Source organism: Hyperoodon ampullatus (genome assembly GCF_949752795.1).
Source record: "Hyperoodon ampullatus genome assembly, chromosome: 6".
Taxonomy (NCBI): Eukaryota; Metazoa; Chordata; class Mammalia; order Artiodactyla; family Ziphiidae; genus Hyperoodon; species Hyperoodon ampullatus.
Window position 1 is genome coordinate 1,168,802 of NC_136919.1, and position 14,927 is coordinate 1,183,728.

Here is a 14,927-nt window from a genome sequence, read left to right on the forward strand (position 1 = left end):
GTCTGGGACGCAGGGGGGACCCCGGAAGGGCCCATGGCACGGCCTGGGTGTGTCCGGAGGCGCGCTCAGGGCTGTCCCAGGCCAAAGGACCAGAGAGCACAGAGGCCCAAATCACAGCTCCGGCCTTTGGGAGCTGCAGCCTCAGGGGGGCTGGGCTGTGTCCCCAGGCGTGGGGCTGAGGTGGGGGACCGGCCAGGCTGGGGCCTGGAATCAGAGAGAGCGGCTGCTCGAATGTGTGAAGATGCTACTGCTGAAAGCACTAAAAGAAAAGGCTTTCAGAAAAGCACTGCTTAGGATTTTGTTTGAAATTCAAGCAACGGTGAGTTTTGCGGTATGTAAATTACACTGCAATAAAGCTGTTAAAAAAAACTCAAACAACAATTCTGGGCTGCTTGGGACCTCCACCTAAAGCCAGTAACTGAGTTGCTAAACGCTGCCGGGGACATGTGGTCCCTGAGTCACGCAGGGCCCGGCGTCAGGCCTGGCACGCCCCCTGCTCTGCTAGATTCAAGGCCAGGCGGAGCGGCTGCTGTCACAGGCGCAGCTGTCCCCAGCTCTCCCCCGTCCCCACCGTCCGGTCCACGAGGAGCCCGCTCTGCCTCCAGGGAGCGTCTGGCCCCGCACACACAGCAGTTTTCTGAGTCCCCACGCCAGGCTCCGTCCGCCCCGGCAGCTCCCTAGACCCCTGCATCCTCCCCATCCACCTCGGGGCTCGGTGTCACCGTCGGATAAGGCCCAAGCTCAGGGGGGTCGGAGGCACGGGGAGAGGGCCCAGGGCAGCAAGCGACAAGCGGCGACCCCCGAGGTCCAGGCCGCCCGCGGAGCCCGTCCGGACCCCGAGCGGGGCAGGAAGCCCCTCGGGGGCAAGAAGGGGTGGGGCGCCGCGGGCCGCAGCCGAGGCTCGGGGGCGGCCCGGGGGGCGTGGACCCCGCGCGGACCCGGGCCGGCCGCCGTGGACGCCCCGCCGTTCGCGAACTTTCCTGTGAGGGGCCCGCTCCGACTTTCAGTTTCCGGCTCCGAGAAATCCCCTCAGGCCCGCGCGCGGCGGCGGCCGTGCCTCCCGCCGGGCCTCCGGGCACCGCGTGCCCCCCCGCCCCCGCCCCTCGACCTCGACCCCGACCCCCGACCCCCGACCCCAACCCCCGCAGCGCGACTCACCAACCGCCGCCGCGCGCCCGGAATTGCCTGCCCGCCTGCCCCTGCCGCCGCCGCCGCCGCCGCCGCCGCCGCCGCCGCCGCCGCCGCCCCGCCCACGAGCCCGCCTGATGGATTGATGTGGGGACCTACCAGGAGCGCGCAGGAAGCCACACAGGGCACCGATTGACCAGCTTTCTCCCCCGCCCCCTGCTTCGGGCCCTCCCTCCTGACGGACTGACACAAAAGCCTACCAAGCTCCCGCAGAGAGCCACAGCGGGTGCCGATTGGCCAGCTTTCTCCCCCGCCCCTCCCGCCTCGGGCCCTCACTACTAACTGACTGACACAACAGCCTACCAGAAGCGCGCAGGGAGCCGCAGCGGGCGCCGATTGGGCGGAGCTGACGCGGCTAGGGTACTTAAGTCGCCCGCGGACTCTTTCTAGGCAGAGTCCGCCTGCGCGGGCTCGGCTCTCTGTCCGGAGGGCGTGGTCCGCGCTTCCCGCAGAGGGTTAGCTCCAGGCGCAGGGCTGGGCCCCAGTGTGGGTTACATTTAGACGCCGCTCACCTAAAGGGTAGGAAGGCTTGCGAAGTCTCCTTTCGGAGTAGTGAAATGTTCTAGATCTAGGTAGTGGCGACGGTTGCCCGACATTACAAAGTACAATTACACTGAATTGTAAGGTTTAAACGGTGAATTTTATCTTATGTGAATTTCACCACCAAACAAAACAATATGCACAGCCTATGGCACATGGACACACACGAGTGGAAATATTTAGAAAGGAAGCGGTGGTCTTCACCAGAAAAAAGGGGCAGCACACTGCCGCTAAGTGTGTGACCTGAGGACAAGCCGTTTCTCATCTGCTAAAGGAGAGTGGGGACAATTTGGATTCTCTCCTGTGGAATACAGCTTTCTAAATACCTGAGAACAGCGTCTCATCTGATACCAGCACCCGGAAATGGGGACGGCTCTCCCCATTTTGCAGAAAAGGAAAGATTACGAGAGGCAAGATTCCTTACCCAGGTCACACAGCACACTGGGCACCCCAGCTCCAGGGGGAGCATCTGAAGCCACGCAGACTGTTCAAGGACAGAGTAAACGACACAGGCAGGCTGTGAAGCCACATGATGTAAACGGTCCACTTCTGTGTCCAGAAGTACTCGCATCACACTGCATATTCATTACTTGGTTTGGAGTCGGAATTCCCGGATCCCAAACGCCACATCCCCGGGATACAGCAGCAAGGCCACTACGCCTCCATTACAAGTTCCGTGAACTTCAAGGCTGAGTTTGCCACCAGCAGCCGTGGAAACCTCCTCAGTCCCCACCTACGCGTTCCATGAGGTTTCCCTCAAGGCCCATAACTAAGCAAGCTCTCAGATGTAAGGAGGTTTCTCCTCCCAGGGTCTGGGGGGCCGAGGCCGTCCTGTGAACCCACTGGCAGCACAGAGGAAATGGCTCTTGCTGCAGAGAGGAGGTCCCCCCTCAGCAACACCCCTCTTTCTTCAGGGTAAAATGGAAGTTGTTCGCCTGCCTTCTGCAGTGACTCCCTGGGGAGGGTCAGACCTCACTCACCCTTCCAGCATCGGGGACAGCACAGAAGCGCTGGGCTCAGGGCCCCCTCAGCCCACCCTGCATCCCGAAGAGATTTCCTGGACGAAGGTCTTGTTTCCCGGGAAGGAGGCTGCCTGCAGCCCTCGGCACTGACAGGGCTGAGCCCGTCTCGAAGGACCTGGCGATGCTTCCAGCATGAAAATGATTTCATATCTCTCAGACTGCCAGTTTCAGAGATTTTCCTGAATACATTGTGTGTGTGTGTGTGTGTGTGTGTGTGTGTGTGTGTGAGAGAGAGAGAGAGAGAGAGAGAGAGAGGGAGGGAAGGAGAGGGATTCTGACAACAGGCCCCTGAGTTCAGATTGGGTAGAGGGAACCTCGGCAGGGAGGGGCTGCTGACTGAGAAGCGGCCAGCCCACCCCCGCCTGCCAGCTCAGAAGGGTGACACCTCGATCCAGGCGGGCTGGAAAAGGGATGACTCACTCTGGTCGTCTGGCAACTCAGGGGATTCCCACGCGGGTTCCTTCCTGCCAAAAAGAAAGCAAAACTCAGCCTCTGAGGCAGCCATGCGGGGAGGTGGCTGGGACAGCCCCCAGCAGACCCTAGAGGGGGCCTGTGTCGTCCACCTGCTCCCTGAGGGCTGGGGTCTAGGGCCTCTGTCCTGTGCCTCAGTGCCCCCCAGAGAGGGGCGTGGGCCTGGCTAAAGATCCGGGTCGATGCTGCGGTGGACGCTGGCTCTTCACAGCTCGCCGGCCAGGCAGGAGAGGGCCCATCAGCTGCCCACTGGGCCTGCAGACCCCGGGGGAGGGTGCTGCCGCAGCCACCCACTCTGCCCCAAGGCCCCCTCTCTCAAGCCCCTGGCGCCTGCCCCGCCCCCTTGGCTTTCCTCCCTCGGGTCCTGGTTTGCGCCTAGGACATTTCTGAATGCTGGTGGCACCTCCGCTCCCCACTGGCGTGGCCAGTCCCCTTGAACATCTCACCTCCTATCCTTTACTCACCCAGGTCTCGGGGAGACAGCACTCAGGGCCAGGAGGCAGGAAGGCCGACGTGGGCCCCCATTTAGGGCCCTGGACATGGGCTGCCCCTCCTGTGCCCGGTGCTGTCCCCAGAGCAGAGGCCGGCACTGAGCGGAGCCAGCCTCCCAGTACAGCCCACTTCCCGTCCTGAGAGCTCGGCCCCGCTTCTTTTCTCGTTTTTCAGACATTTGAAGGTCAACCGGGGGCTGCACCTTCTGAAAGGAGCTGGTTTCACTCTCACTGTGTAATCACCTGATGGACGGGTTTCCAGAAAGGCCGGCCTCCAGCTCTGCCCAGAATTCCCCTGCCCGGGAGTCAGCCACAAGGGGCTTCCCCACTCCCGCTCCTGGAAGTGCACAGCCAGCACCGTCCCTCCCCAAGAAAAGGAGAAAGACGAGGCTGGTGAGGCCCCGCAGCTGACTTCATGGCAGCAGCCAGCGCTCCGGACCAGGACCGCCCAAGCCCAGGCCCTAATGAGGTGCAGAGAGCACGGTGGTGACAGCGTGCACATAGCGCTGCGTCTTCTGTAAGCAAAGGTGGAAAAGAATGGCTTTCGCGTCTGTTTGTACTCTCTGTAGACTCGGGAAGGGGGCAGGAGAAAGCAATCAACGCGATGGGGGCCAAGGAGCGGGCTGTGGTCACTGTACACCATCCCACAGTGTTTAAACCACCTGGTGGTACCACCGATTCAAAAGCATTTGGTTTTAAGCAACAGAAGGTCATTTCGGAGGCTCTGGAAAACACAGAAAAGTACCAAGAAGAAGGCAAAGATCACCCCAAATTCCCAACCCTGCCCAGATTCCCCACTCAACACCCACCTCCCTTCAGCTGATCTCAGAAAACGGACGCCACCCCACACCCAGAACCGAAGGCCTGGGGGACAACCTCGCATGCAGAATCACAGGTGCCCGGGCTGCCCTGGCCAGCCCCGGCCTCCGATGCCAGGCCTACCTGGCCCCAGGGCCTTTACACCGGCCAGTGCCTTGCCGGGACCAGCTCCCTCCCTCCCCAGGCGAGGGGCTCAGCCTGGGCCCTCTGCAGGTCCTAGGGTCTCAGATAGAGAAGGTCTCCCTCCTGGTGGCCCTGTGTTAAGTGGGTCCCCTCCCCCACACCCCGTGGGACTAGACTCGGTTTGTGTGCCCGTGTCCTCCGCCAGCTGGGTCCCTGGAGGGGAGCGGCCTCTTCGGCCTCATTGGGGAGCGGCGGCGGGTCCGCGCGCGCCCTCTGCCGGCCGCATCCGGAACTGCCGCTCTGGCCCCTTGACTCCGGCCGGACCTCCCTCCCGGGCACCGCGCACCTGCTCCCTGTGGGGACCTTGCTCCACCGCCTCACTTCGGACCCGCAAACCGTAAGATGGCTCTGCTCACACTCGGACCCGGTAAGTAAGTGATCACCTGGCCAAGGTCCGCAGCTCTGTGTCGGAGAGGCTCGGGGTGGCCTTCAGGGGTCTCCCGGCACCCCACCGCAGCAGGCATTCCCCGCCCCACCACTGCCACCTCTTCCATGGGGCTCCCACCTGTCCAGGACCCAGCATTCTTCAGCCCAGCTGGGACCTCTGACCCTGGTTCTGCCAGCTGTCAACCGTACCTCCTTGCTTCCCCAGAGCCCAGGCCCATCCTTGGCAGCCCACACTCTCCAGCTGGCCCCCTCCCCTCCCCTGGCCATCTGTAGAGGCCCTGCACCCGGCTCAGCCTAAGTGGTCCTGCCTTCTTCAGCTGAAGGAAGTGGCCACCAGTGCTCAGGAGAAGCTGGCAGCCTCCTGCACTGCCCAGTCCAGCCACTCACCCTCCTGGACCACAGCCCGTCCTCTGCTCCCGCACACCTGGCCTTTCCAGTGCTCGCTGGGGACGCCCAGTGGATCTTTTAAGTCCCCTTCTCCATGGGGCCGAGTGTATTCGGTGACAACGACAATGGCTGAAAAGAAAAGCAATTGTGAAAATGTTTCCTTCCTGAACTTCATGTGCACAATCATGTGAATAAAAAGTAAATACATTCAATAAACAGTACAAAAAAGGGGGAAGTGATGGATCAAAGCTTTCTTTACGTTATGTATTTTCTCAAAAACAAGGGGAGGGCTTCCCTGGTGGCGCAGTGGTTGAGAGTCCGCCTGCCGATGCAGGGGACACGGGTTCGTGCCCCCATCGTCTGGGAAGATCCCACGTGCCGCGGAGCAGCTGGGCCCGTGAGCCACGGCCGCTGAGCCTGCGCGTCCGGAGCCTGTGCTCCGCAACGGGAGAGGCCACAACAGTGAGAGGCCGCAAAACAAAACAAAACAAAAAAAAAAACAAGGGGAATACTTACACCAACATATCCATTTTTTCACATTAATGAATAACATTATAGACCAGTTTCTGTTTTTGAGTCTTAATATCTGCAAATTTCACAGTGCTTGTCACAATCAGTCTTTTTGCTTCTTGTCATGTTCAATACAGTCCAGCCATATTTGTCCATCTATTTTCACTCGTAGTTGATCAAAGAATACTTTTTATTGACCTTAATAAACTTGTGGTAATTTTCTTTCACTTGAAACCACAGATGCACCAAGTTAGGAAGAACCGTATGTACGTTCTGCAAATTGTGATTCTGTCAGTATCTTTGGTCAAAGCCGATCCTGGTGCCTTTCAGACACTTCCGCAGTTGAAAAATTGTAAATTTCAATGAAAACTCTGAGTGGCTGTATAGAACGACAGGGTTGAAGTAAGTCGGGCGTAATGGCGGTGCTAGGGTCACCTGCTTTACTGTTTAAATGTAGGAGCGCAGAGTTCTGCCAGGGCTGGAAGTACACGTGACACCCAAATGTTAGGACATCCCCCCGAAACACAGGGTGTAGCTGATTTCCACATAGGATACAAAGTGTGCTGGAGTTTGCCGGTGCCAACAGCCGACAGGAGACATTTTGAGGAGGAGTATTTGTATTTTATCACTGACATTATTTAGGATTACTAAATGAACCTTTAGCTAATTGCATCATATACCATCTACCCTTTGGGTCCCAGAGTGAGGCTAGCTGCTGACTACTGGTGAAATTTTTCCCAATTTGATGAAAAACATTAATATATAGATCCAAGAAGCTCAGCAAACCCAAGCAGGATAAATATGAAGAACTGTATAATTGGGCACATAATAGGAACCCCCTCCCCGCCAAAAAAGAGAAAATCTTGAAGCAGCCAGAGAACATGTCACATTACATGCAGGGCACAATGATCAAAATAGATATGAATGACAGATGATTTATCATTGGAAACAATGGAGGTCAGAACACAATGGGACAATATTTATAAAATATATCCTTCAAAAATAAACACAGCAATTCCTCAAAAAATTAAAAATAGAGTCACCATATGATCAGCAATTCCATTTCTGGGTACATATTCAAATAACTGAAATCAGGGTCTCGAAAAGATATGTGTACATCCATGTTCACAGTAGCACTACTCACAATAGCTAAATATGGAAGCAACCTGTGCTCATCAATGGCTGAATGGATAAGCAAAATGTGGTATGTACCTGCGATGGACTACTATTCAGCCTTGAAAAGAAAGAAGTTCGGACACAGGCTACAACATGCATGAACCTTGAGGACGTTAGCTGAGTGAAATAAGCCAGTCACAGAAGGACAAATATTGTAGGATTCCATTTATACGAGGTTCCTAGAATTGTTAAAGTCAGAAAGTCCGAAAGTAGAGTGGTGGGTGCCCAGGGCTGGGGGAGAGGAGGAGTATTCCCATGAATAGTGTTTCATGGGAACAGAGTTTCAGGTTTACAAAATAAAGAGTTCTGGAGATGGATTATGGGTGATGGTTTCACAGTATCATAAATGTATTTAATGCCACTGAACTCTACACTTTAAAAATGGTTAAGATGGTAATTTTTATGTTAAGTGTATTTTATCACAATAAAAAATGTTTTTTTTTACAGAGGGGAAAGGGATTACACAAAAGCTGGGCTGCCAGGAAGTGGGATCATGGGGCCACCTCAAGGGCTGTTGGCCATGGTAATCACGAACTGCCTTTAAATGTGTGAGTAACGCCTCATTCATGAGGTGTACAGACCTTCACATTTACTAGATTTTACTGGGTAGTATTTAGTTGATAACTTTTAATGCTAATTTTCTTCAGGGAGGGACTTCCCTGGCAGTCCAGTGGTTAAGACTTCGCCTTCCAATGCAGGGGGGTGTGGGTTCAAGCCCTGCTCAGGGAGCTAAGATCCCACATGCCTCGTGTCCAAAAACCAAAACATAAAACAGAAGCAATATTGTAACAAATTCAATAAAGACTTTAAAAATGGTCCACATCAAAAAAAAATCTAATTTTCATCAGGGATACAATATTCAAGTTAATATCTTTATTTTGGAAATATAGAAATAGCCATGTTTTATCTTTGTTTTCCAGAAGGCTACAGAATTCTCTTTTCTCTTCTCCATGAATGAAGATGTGTGACACTGGTTACTTTAAAGAAGGCAGGCAGGGGATTCATTAAACAGCAGTGGTGTGGCACCTCAGGGGAGATGTGAGCTGCTCACCAGGCCTCTTGAAGCTGATTCTCCATGCCACCTGCTGCAGCTTCGCCCCCAAAGCTACTCCCCCGTTGACCCTGAGTAAATCAGGAGCACCCAGAGCCAGGAGGGGGTGAGCATGGGTGATCCGACAGGGAATGGGTCGGGGGGAGGGGCACAGACACCTGTACCACCTGTGCCCAGGTGGTAGCTCATGCCACAAGGACAGGGACTGCAGAGGTCTCTGTGGCATCAGACCTGGACTCCTGACCAAGGGCCAGATGTGATGATGGCTATCCTGACAGACCCTGCATGGACAGAAGACACCAAGGTCTAGGATGCCCCCTCTCTGGGCTGAGCCAACCAGGGCAGATGCAACAGCACGGAGCTGATGCAACTTCTCCTTTGGGGATCACAGCCCTCAAGAGGGCCTCACTCGAGGGTTCACATGGCCGGGTGTTGCTTAAGTTCCAGGAGTAGGATATCTTGACTGAAATAGGTTAAGACCACTGTCTCTTTCCAAGCAGCCTCCTCTCTCTTCACACTCTTCCTGGGCCCGCTGTAGTGACCACGGGCATTTTTGGGACCCCACTAAGAGGAGCTTGAGTTGGGATGCACTTAGTTGGTGTATATGGGATATTTTTATGCTGTTCACAGTCTTGCTGGCCTGTCCTGGGGCAGGTACATCTTCTACAGCTGCCAACTACCTACCCGTACAGCGCCTGGAACTGGAAGTATGCGGGAGCAAAGGAGAAACAAGGTTTGTCGTATGAACCAAAAGGGAGTCTGTGCAAAATTGTTAGCAGGGGACTCGGCTGTCCTGACTCCTGGATAGAATGTGTGGATTTAATTACAGAAAACTCAGCCAAAGTTGGAGTCGACTCGGGACTGGCCTGTATGGAGCGCCCTCATGCCTGCCATGCATGTCAATTACCCCAAACAGGAAGAGATCTCTGCCTACATCTTGGGCAGGAAGGTGCCTCTACTTACCGTCAGGCAGGAGGAAGGAAACTTCCCTCCACCCCCCAACACCCCAACAGCCCAGCCAATCAGAGACTGCAGCAGTCCGGCCAACAGGAAGCCTCCATTGGACCCCCAGCTCCCCAAACTCTGGTTATGACAGCCCGTCCCAACTCCCCTTCTCCCTATAAAAGCAAGTTCTTCCTGTTCTCCCGATTTGCCTATGGTCTGCCACAGTTTTAATATTCTGAACTGTAATTCCTAAATATACTTGCTTTTGCTGGTAAGGTAACTGGATATTATATTATTAAAGTGTACACATTTATCAGAATTCCTGTGTTGTGGAGCATAAACCTATAAGAATGCTACAAAGAGTGAGCACATCTTTGCGAAGCGCAAGTATTACCCAAACCAAGGTCAACGCTAACAATCAGAGACAAATTTGATCACACAGGTTAGAAAAATGTCTGAATTGTCTTCCTGCTCTTTCCATGAAACAATTCTGCAAAGTCATGATGTGGCATTCAATGAGAATACAGCCAAAAATGTAAGCAAAAGCATTAGAGATGCATTCATTAATTCATACAAACGTTATTTTTCTGAATTTTGTGATGTGTGGCATTTGTCAGTTTTTTAAAATTTATAATCTACTGACTTATTTTCTCATTATACAAGATTATCATAAAATAACTATAAAATATTACAAAGTTATTGTAAAATAACTTATTTGTTATATTATGTATACATTATATTACATACTGTAAAGTTATGTATCTATTATATTATTCAGGATATACATGTAATACAAAAACATTCTCTTTTGTAACTAATTTTGTTTTTTATAATTTTATATATTTCCTTGGAGTCCTCCCACAAAATATATTTGCTTCAGGCCCCACCTAACCTGCACCCTGGCCCCCATCATCTTTGCATCACGTGAGCAGAACTCCAGAGAAATAGAAGAACTTCCATTTGCGGGCAAGGTGACCAAAAAAGGCATGAAACAGAAACTAACCTCAGCTACAGGAAAATCGATGAGGCTACCTTTCCCTTGCATCCAGTTTGCGCGCCCACCTTGCCCGCGAGGGGCCAGGCCAGGACGGGGCTGGTCGATCCCCATCCCCAAAGGTGGGACCAGGAAGCCAGGTGTGGACCCCAGTCTCCCTCCCCCTACCTGCTCCTCCCCCGAGTCCCCTCTTCTCCTCTTCTCGCCCCGGCGCTCAGCACCAGCTGCTCGCATTTCCCCTTCCCCTCCCAGTACTGCTCTTCACGTCCTGCGCCGCCTCCCCAAGCCGGGTGCCCCTTCCTCCCACCTCCTCATCCTCTCGCCTCCCCGCCCACGGCCCCTGTACCTCTCATTGCCCCACATGCCCCTAATCACCCCCCAGCGCTCCCAAGCGCCCCTCCAGCTGCCCCTGGCCCCCCCACCCCACACACACAACGCCCCCCAGCGGCCACGCGCCCCGGTCGCGACTTCTCCCGCCCCACGTCACGCACCTCCGGCGTTTCCAGAGATGAGCCGGGCACGGATTGGCCCCGAGCCGCGGGAAGTGACCGCCCTCCCAGCCGCCGGCCAATGGGAGGAGGGGGCGGGCCCGAGGCGGGCGCCGGAAGCGGCCGAGCGACTAGGGGACGTCGCGTCGCCGGGTCTCCAGCAGCTGCCGCGGAGCCGCCGGACGGACCGCCAGCCCCGTTTGCTCCGCCATGGCTGAGAGTGACTGGGACACGGTGACGGTGCTGCGCAAAAAGGGCCCCACGGCCGCCCAGGCCAAGTCCAAGCAGGTGCGGGCGCAGCGCGGGCCTCGGGGCCCAGGAGCGGCCGGGCGGGCGGGGCGGACGCGGGGTCGGGGGCGGGGAGGACGCGGGGCTGGGGGCAGGGAGTGGGGACTGGAGCGGGGACCGGGTGGGAACGGAGCGGGGAGAAGGGGCGGCGACGGGGCGGGGGCCAGGGGCAGGAGTGGGAGACAGGGGTGGGGTGGGGGTGGAAGGGTCCGGATGGTCTTAGGGCAGTGACACAGGCCTACGGGCGAGGCGCTGGACCTCTTGGTGGGGACAGGTACATAGGGACTGGAGGGGAGCGGGGCGAGGTTAGCGGGGTGGACCTCGGGGCGGAGATGGGGGATGGAGCGCAGATAGGTGGTGGGTCCAGGAAAGGGATGGGACAGGGGCACGGTTGCCTAGCACCCCCGCCCCAGGGTCTCCTTCCCGCTTCTGCAGGCTGCCGGGTGCCTGGCCAGTCCGCTGCCGCCTGTGGAGCCCACTGAAGCACAGTGCCGGTCATAGGGGATCCCTGGCCCCAGGCTGAGGTGGTCTAGGACCCAGCGTGCAGGTGGACCCTGCGTCCCCAGCTTGCAAGGGTAGCCGGCATGCCCTGAGGGGTACTTGGGGCAGAAGGTTCCCTGGCTGGTCCATCTGGGGTTCATCTGTGAGTCGATGTGAGGGAAGAGGGGAAGGGCAGTTCAGCCCCCACCCCTGCTTGTTTCTACTCTCAGGCCTCCTTGGGCCAGCCTTAGACACGCAGTGCCAGGTCTGGGCCAGGACTAGCTTTGGCCCTGGTGACCAGCATTCATTGACCTGCCCAGGACTTCTCAGTTAGTCAAAACTAAACTCACTCTTTTTTTTTTTTTTTTTTCCCAAAGGAAACTTAATAGCCACAAGCTAGGAATCATGTGAACAGCTCTAGAAAGCATCTGTGCACGTGTCACACTGAGAAGGTCGCACAGTCATGTTTCTGAGGTGTCAGAAGCTTCAAGAAATACATTAATATTCGGTGACTGTAGATCAAGGGGTGTCGCTGTCTTTGCTGGTGTTTGGGACGGGGGCTGCAGGCTTTGTGCGACGTACTGTCTTTTATTAGGAGCCGGATTGGCTGAGGAAGGCCAGACCAGGTCCTCACTTGACGTTCTTTCCTGCTTTTGCAGGAGAGTGTAGTAGAGAGGTAAATCTATTTCAAGTGTGGGTTTCTGAAAGAAATCCATTAGCACGTTTTTTTCAGCATTAAAGATGCGAGCTCTTTCTGTTTTCCTTAGCAGGAGTTTATTGAGAGTTGCCTGGATATTTGGTTGTAGAGGGATTTGTATAACAAGCTTTGGTTTAAACCCAGCATTTGCTTGTCAGTCCTTGACAAAGCATCAGGTACTAGGCACGTAGCGCGGCGCTTAGGGGCATGAGCTTGGAGCTCACGGGCTCAAAAAGCACCAGGCGTTAGCAGTGCGCTGACTGGCTGACAGCAGCCTAAACTGGTGTTTGCCAAATACTGCAAAGCTAATTTTGACCAAAAAACACTTGCTAATTTTCTAGGCCATCTTAGCAGCTCAGAGACGAGGAGAAGATGTGGAGACTTCCAAGAAATGTAGGTACTCATGTGTCCACTCGCAAAACCAGGGGGTGCTCTTGGGGTTCGTACCTGCAGATGCGTGAGTGCCGCCCCCCGGGCTGTCAGGGTGGCTGCTGGCAGCTGAAGCCGCTGCAGAGCTGGGAGGTGTCAGGGATCTTGTCAGAGCAGCTGTGGTTGGCATAAGTCAGGAGGGACTGTTCTCCCTCCTTAGTCCCCAGATTCTGGACTTTGTCCTCTTCGTGCTCTTGTCCCCACTTTGGGTGGCCTGGCTGAGCGCGTCACCCTGGGCACAGGGCGCCTCTCGGGCCTGGGTCCCCTTTGGCCTCGTTGCAAACCCCCTCCTCTGCTCTTGCCTCGCGCCGGTCCAGGGGCCGCCGGCCAGAACAAACAGCATTCGATCACCAAGAACACAGCCAAGCTGGACCGGGAGACCGAGGAGCTGCACCACGACCGGGTGACCCTTGAGGTGGGCAAGGTGATCCAGCAGGGCCGGCAGGGCAAAGGGCTGACGCAGAAGGACCTGGCGACGGTGAGCGCGGCGGGTCCCCTCCTCCCAGGCCGTGGTCGGGCAGGCGGGAGGCGTGGGCTCCGCTCGCCTGATGACTTGAGGGCTTTGGTTCGCTCTTGCCCCGGGAACCCTGAGGCCTCTGGGGGTGCCGCACGAGTCAGCCGTAACTTCCTGAGCTCCTATCCGCTCAGGCCCTCGGCCTGCACACAGCCCCGGGGGTCGGCGCCTGAGGCGCCTCACCTGGCTGTGTTCTAGTCTCCCAGCATCTGCTTCTGGAACTGATGTGTGCAAATACACGTTCTCTTTAGAAAATCAACGAAAAGCCACAGGTCATCGCGGACTATGAGAGTGGCCGGGCCATTCCTAACAACCAGGTTCTGGGCAAGATCGAGAGAGCCATCGGTGAGTGTCCTGCCGTCCTCCAGCGGGTCTGGCTGCCGCTGCCTGACCGGGCGCAGTACGGCCGCCCCTCCTGGGTGGGGTTGGTGAGGAGGGGCGCAGGAAGGCCCCTGGGGCCCCGGAATTCTCCGGAGCCTGAAGAAAATTCCCACGCGCGAGTAGTGTCCGGGCGCCTCCCCCTCTGGCCTCTCCCCGACCCCGTGCTGTGGGCCTCGCTCTCCCTGCCCCGCCCCCAGCACTGGCGGCAGCGTGGGCCCCAGAGCGAGGGGGCCTAGTTCTGGGAAGGGGTGTCCTCTGTCCCCGCGAAGGGGGGCGGGCACGTGTTCTTCAGGGTCAGGCGTGAGAGCGAGTGGTGTGGCGGCCGTGGTGCTCGTCGGATCCCCGCCTCTGCACACGCGCCCACTGCTCCCCACCTCCAGCGCAGCCCGGGGCCCGCGCGCAAGGGTCGGTGCGGGTGCCGCTGCCCCCTCCGGGGCAGTGGGTAGGGATGCTGTGGAGCTGCCCTGTGCCTTGAAGATCCAGGGGGCGAGCTGCAGTGGTCATGGGCCGGTGGCTCTTTCAGGCCTCAAGCTCCGGGGGAAAGACATTGGGAAGCCGATCGAGAAGGGGCCGAGGGCAAAATGAACACAAAGCCTCGAAATCAGTGCGTCCCGGCTGATCTCGTCTGGCTGGTTCCCCCTGACCACCAGCACCAGCGTGGGTCCCCTCACGCGGCCGTGCGGAACACAGGGCGGTAGCCCTGCCCGGGAACCCCCCCTACCCGTACCTGCTGTCAAACTAACAAAACCTTGCAGAGTGTTTGCTTCTCCTGGTCATTTTCCTCCCTGTCCCCGTCCCTCACGTGGGGTGCAGAACGCTGCCTTCCTCTCCCCCGGGGTCTGCCCTGTCACGGCTGTGGCTCCAGGGAGCTCGGAGGGGGGACCGCCTCGCACAGGGTGGGCAGCCACCGTCTGGGAGAGGAGCTGCGTGTCCAGCCCGGCTCGTAGAGAAGCTAATAAACATTTGTCGCCCTTCCTGCTGGCGGTGAATCCTTGCTGCCCGGTCTCGCCTCTCGTGCCTGCAGCTCCCCCGCCCTCTGGCCCCCAGTGTGGCGAAGGGCTGTCTGCATGAAGCACTGTGAGGGGGGTCTGAGGGCCAGGAGGGTCGCTCTGCAGGCTGTTCCTTGTCACCTCTGCTGGGACAGTTAGTGGGTGTCCATCAGCTTCTTGGCACCAGACCCTGGCCCTCCCCTGGCACTGAGTCCCTGGTCACATCATTCCGTGCAGAGCCCAGTGGGCCGGGGTGGCAAGGTGGAGCCACCTGGGCTGGAGTCCAGGGAGCACCTGGCCATGCAGGTGTGGCCGTCACCCCCTCCCCCAGGACAGCCATGCCCGGGGGCCTTCCAGACCTGGCGGGTGGTGTCCGAATCTCCCTCGTGGAAGACTAGAGCCTGGGACTGTCCCTAGGTCAGAAAGACTCAGCTCCATTTTATTAGATGAGGGTGGCATGTGGGCGGGGACCTTGTCCATGGGAGGGTGGACACGGT

The 14,927-nt window shown here is 56.9% G+C and overlaps 1 protein-coding gene across 1 annotated transcript; it reads left to right on the plus strand.

The window, feature by feature from the left end:
- Positions 1-10,734: 10,734 nt before the first annotated feature.
- Positions 10,735-14,416, plus strand: EDF1 (endothelial differentiation related factor 1; the record flags this gene model as incomplete). Its single annotated transcript, XM_079705849.1, is given in 7 exon segments — positions 10,735-10,785; positions 10,787-10,834; positions 10,836-10,940; positions 12,459-12,510; positions 12,864-13,024; positions 13,312-13,405; positions 13,965-14,416. Coding segments are annotated over 7 exon segments (573 nt in total). The 3' UTR covers positions 14,027-14,416.
- Positions 14,417-14,927: the final 511 nt, after the last annotated feature.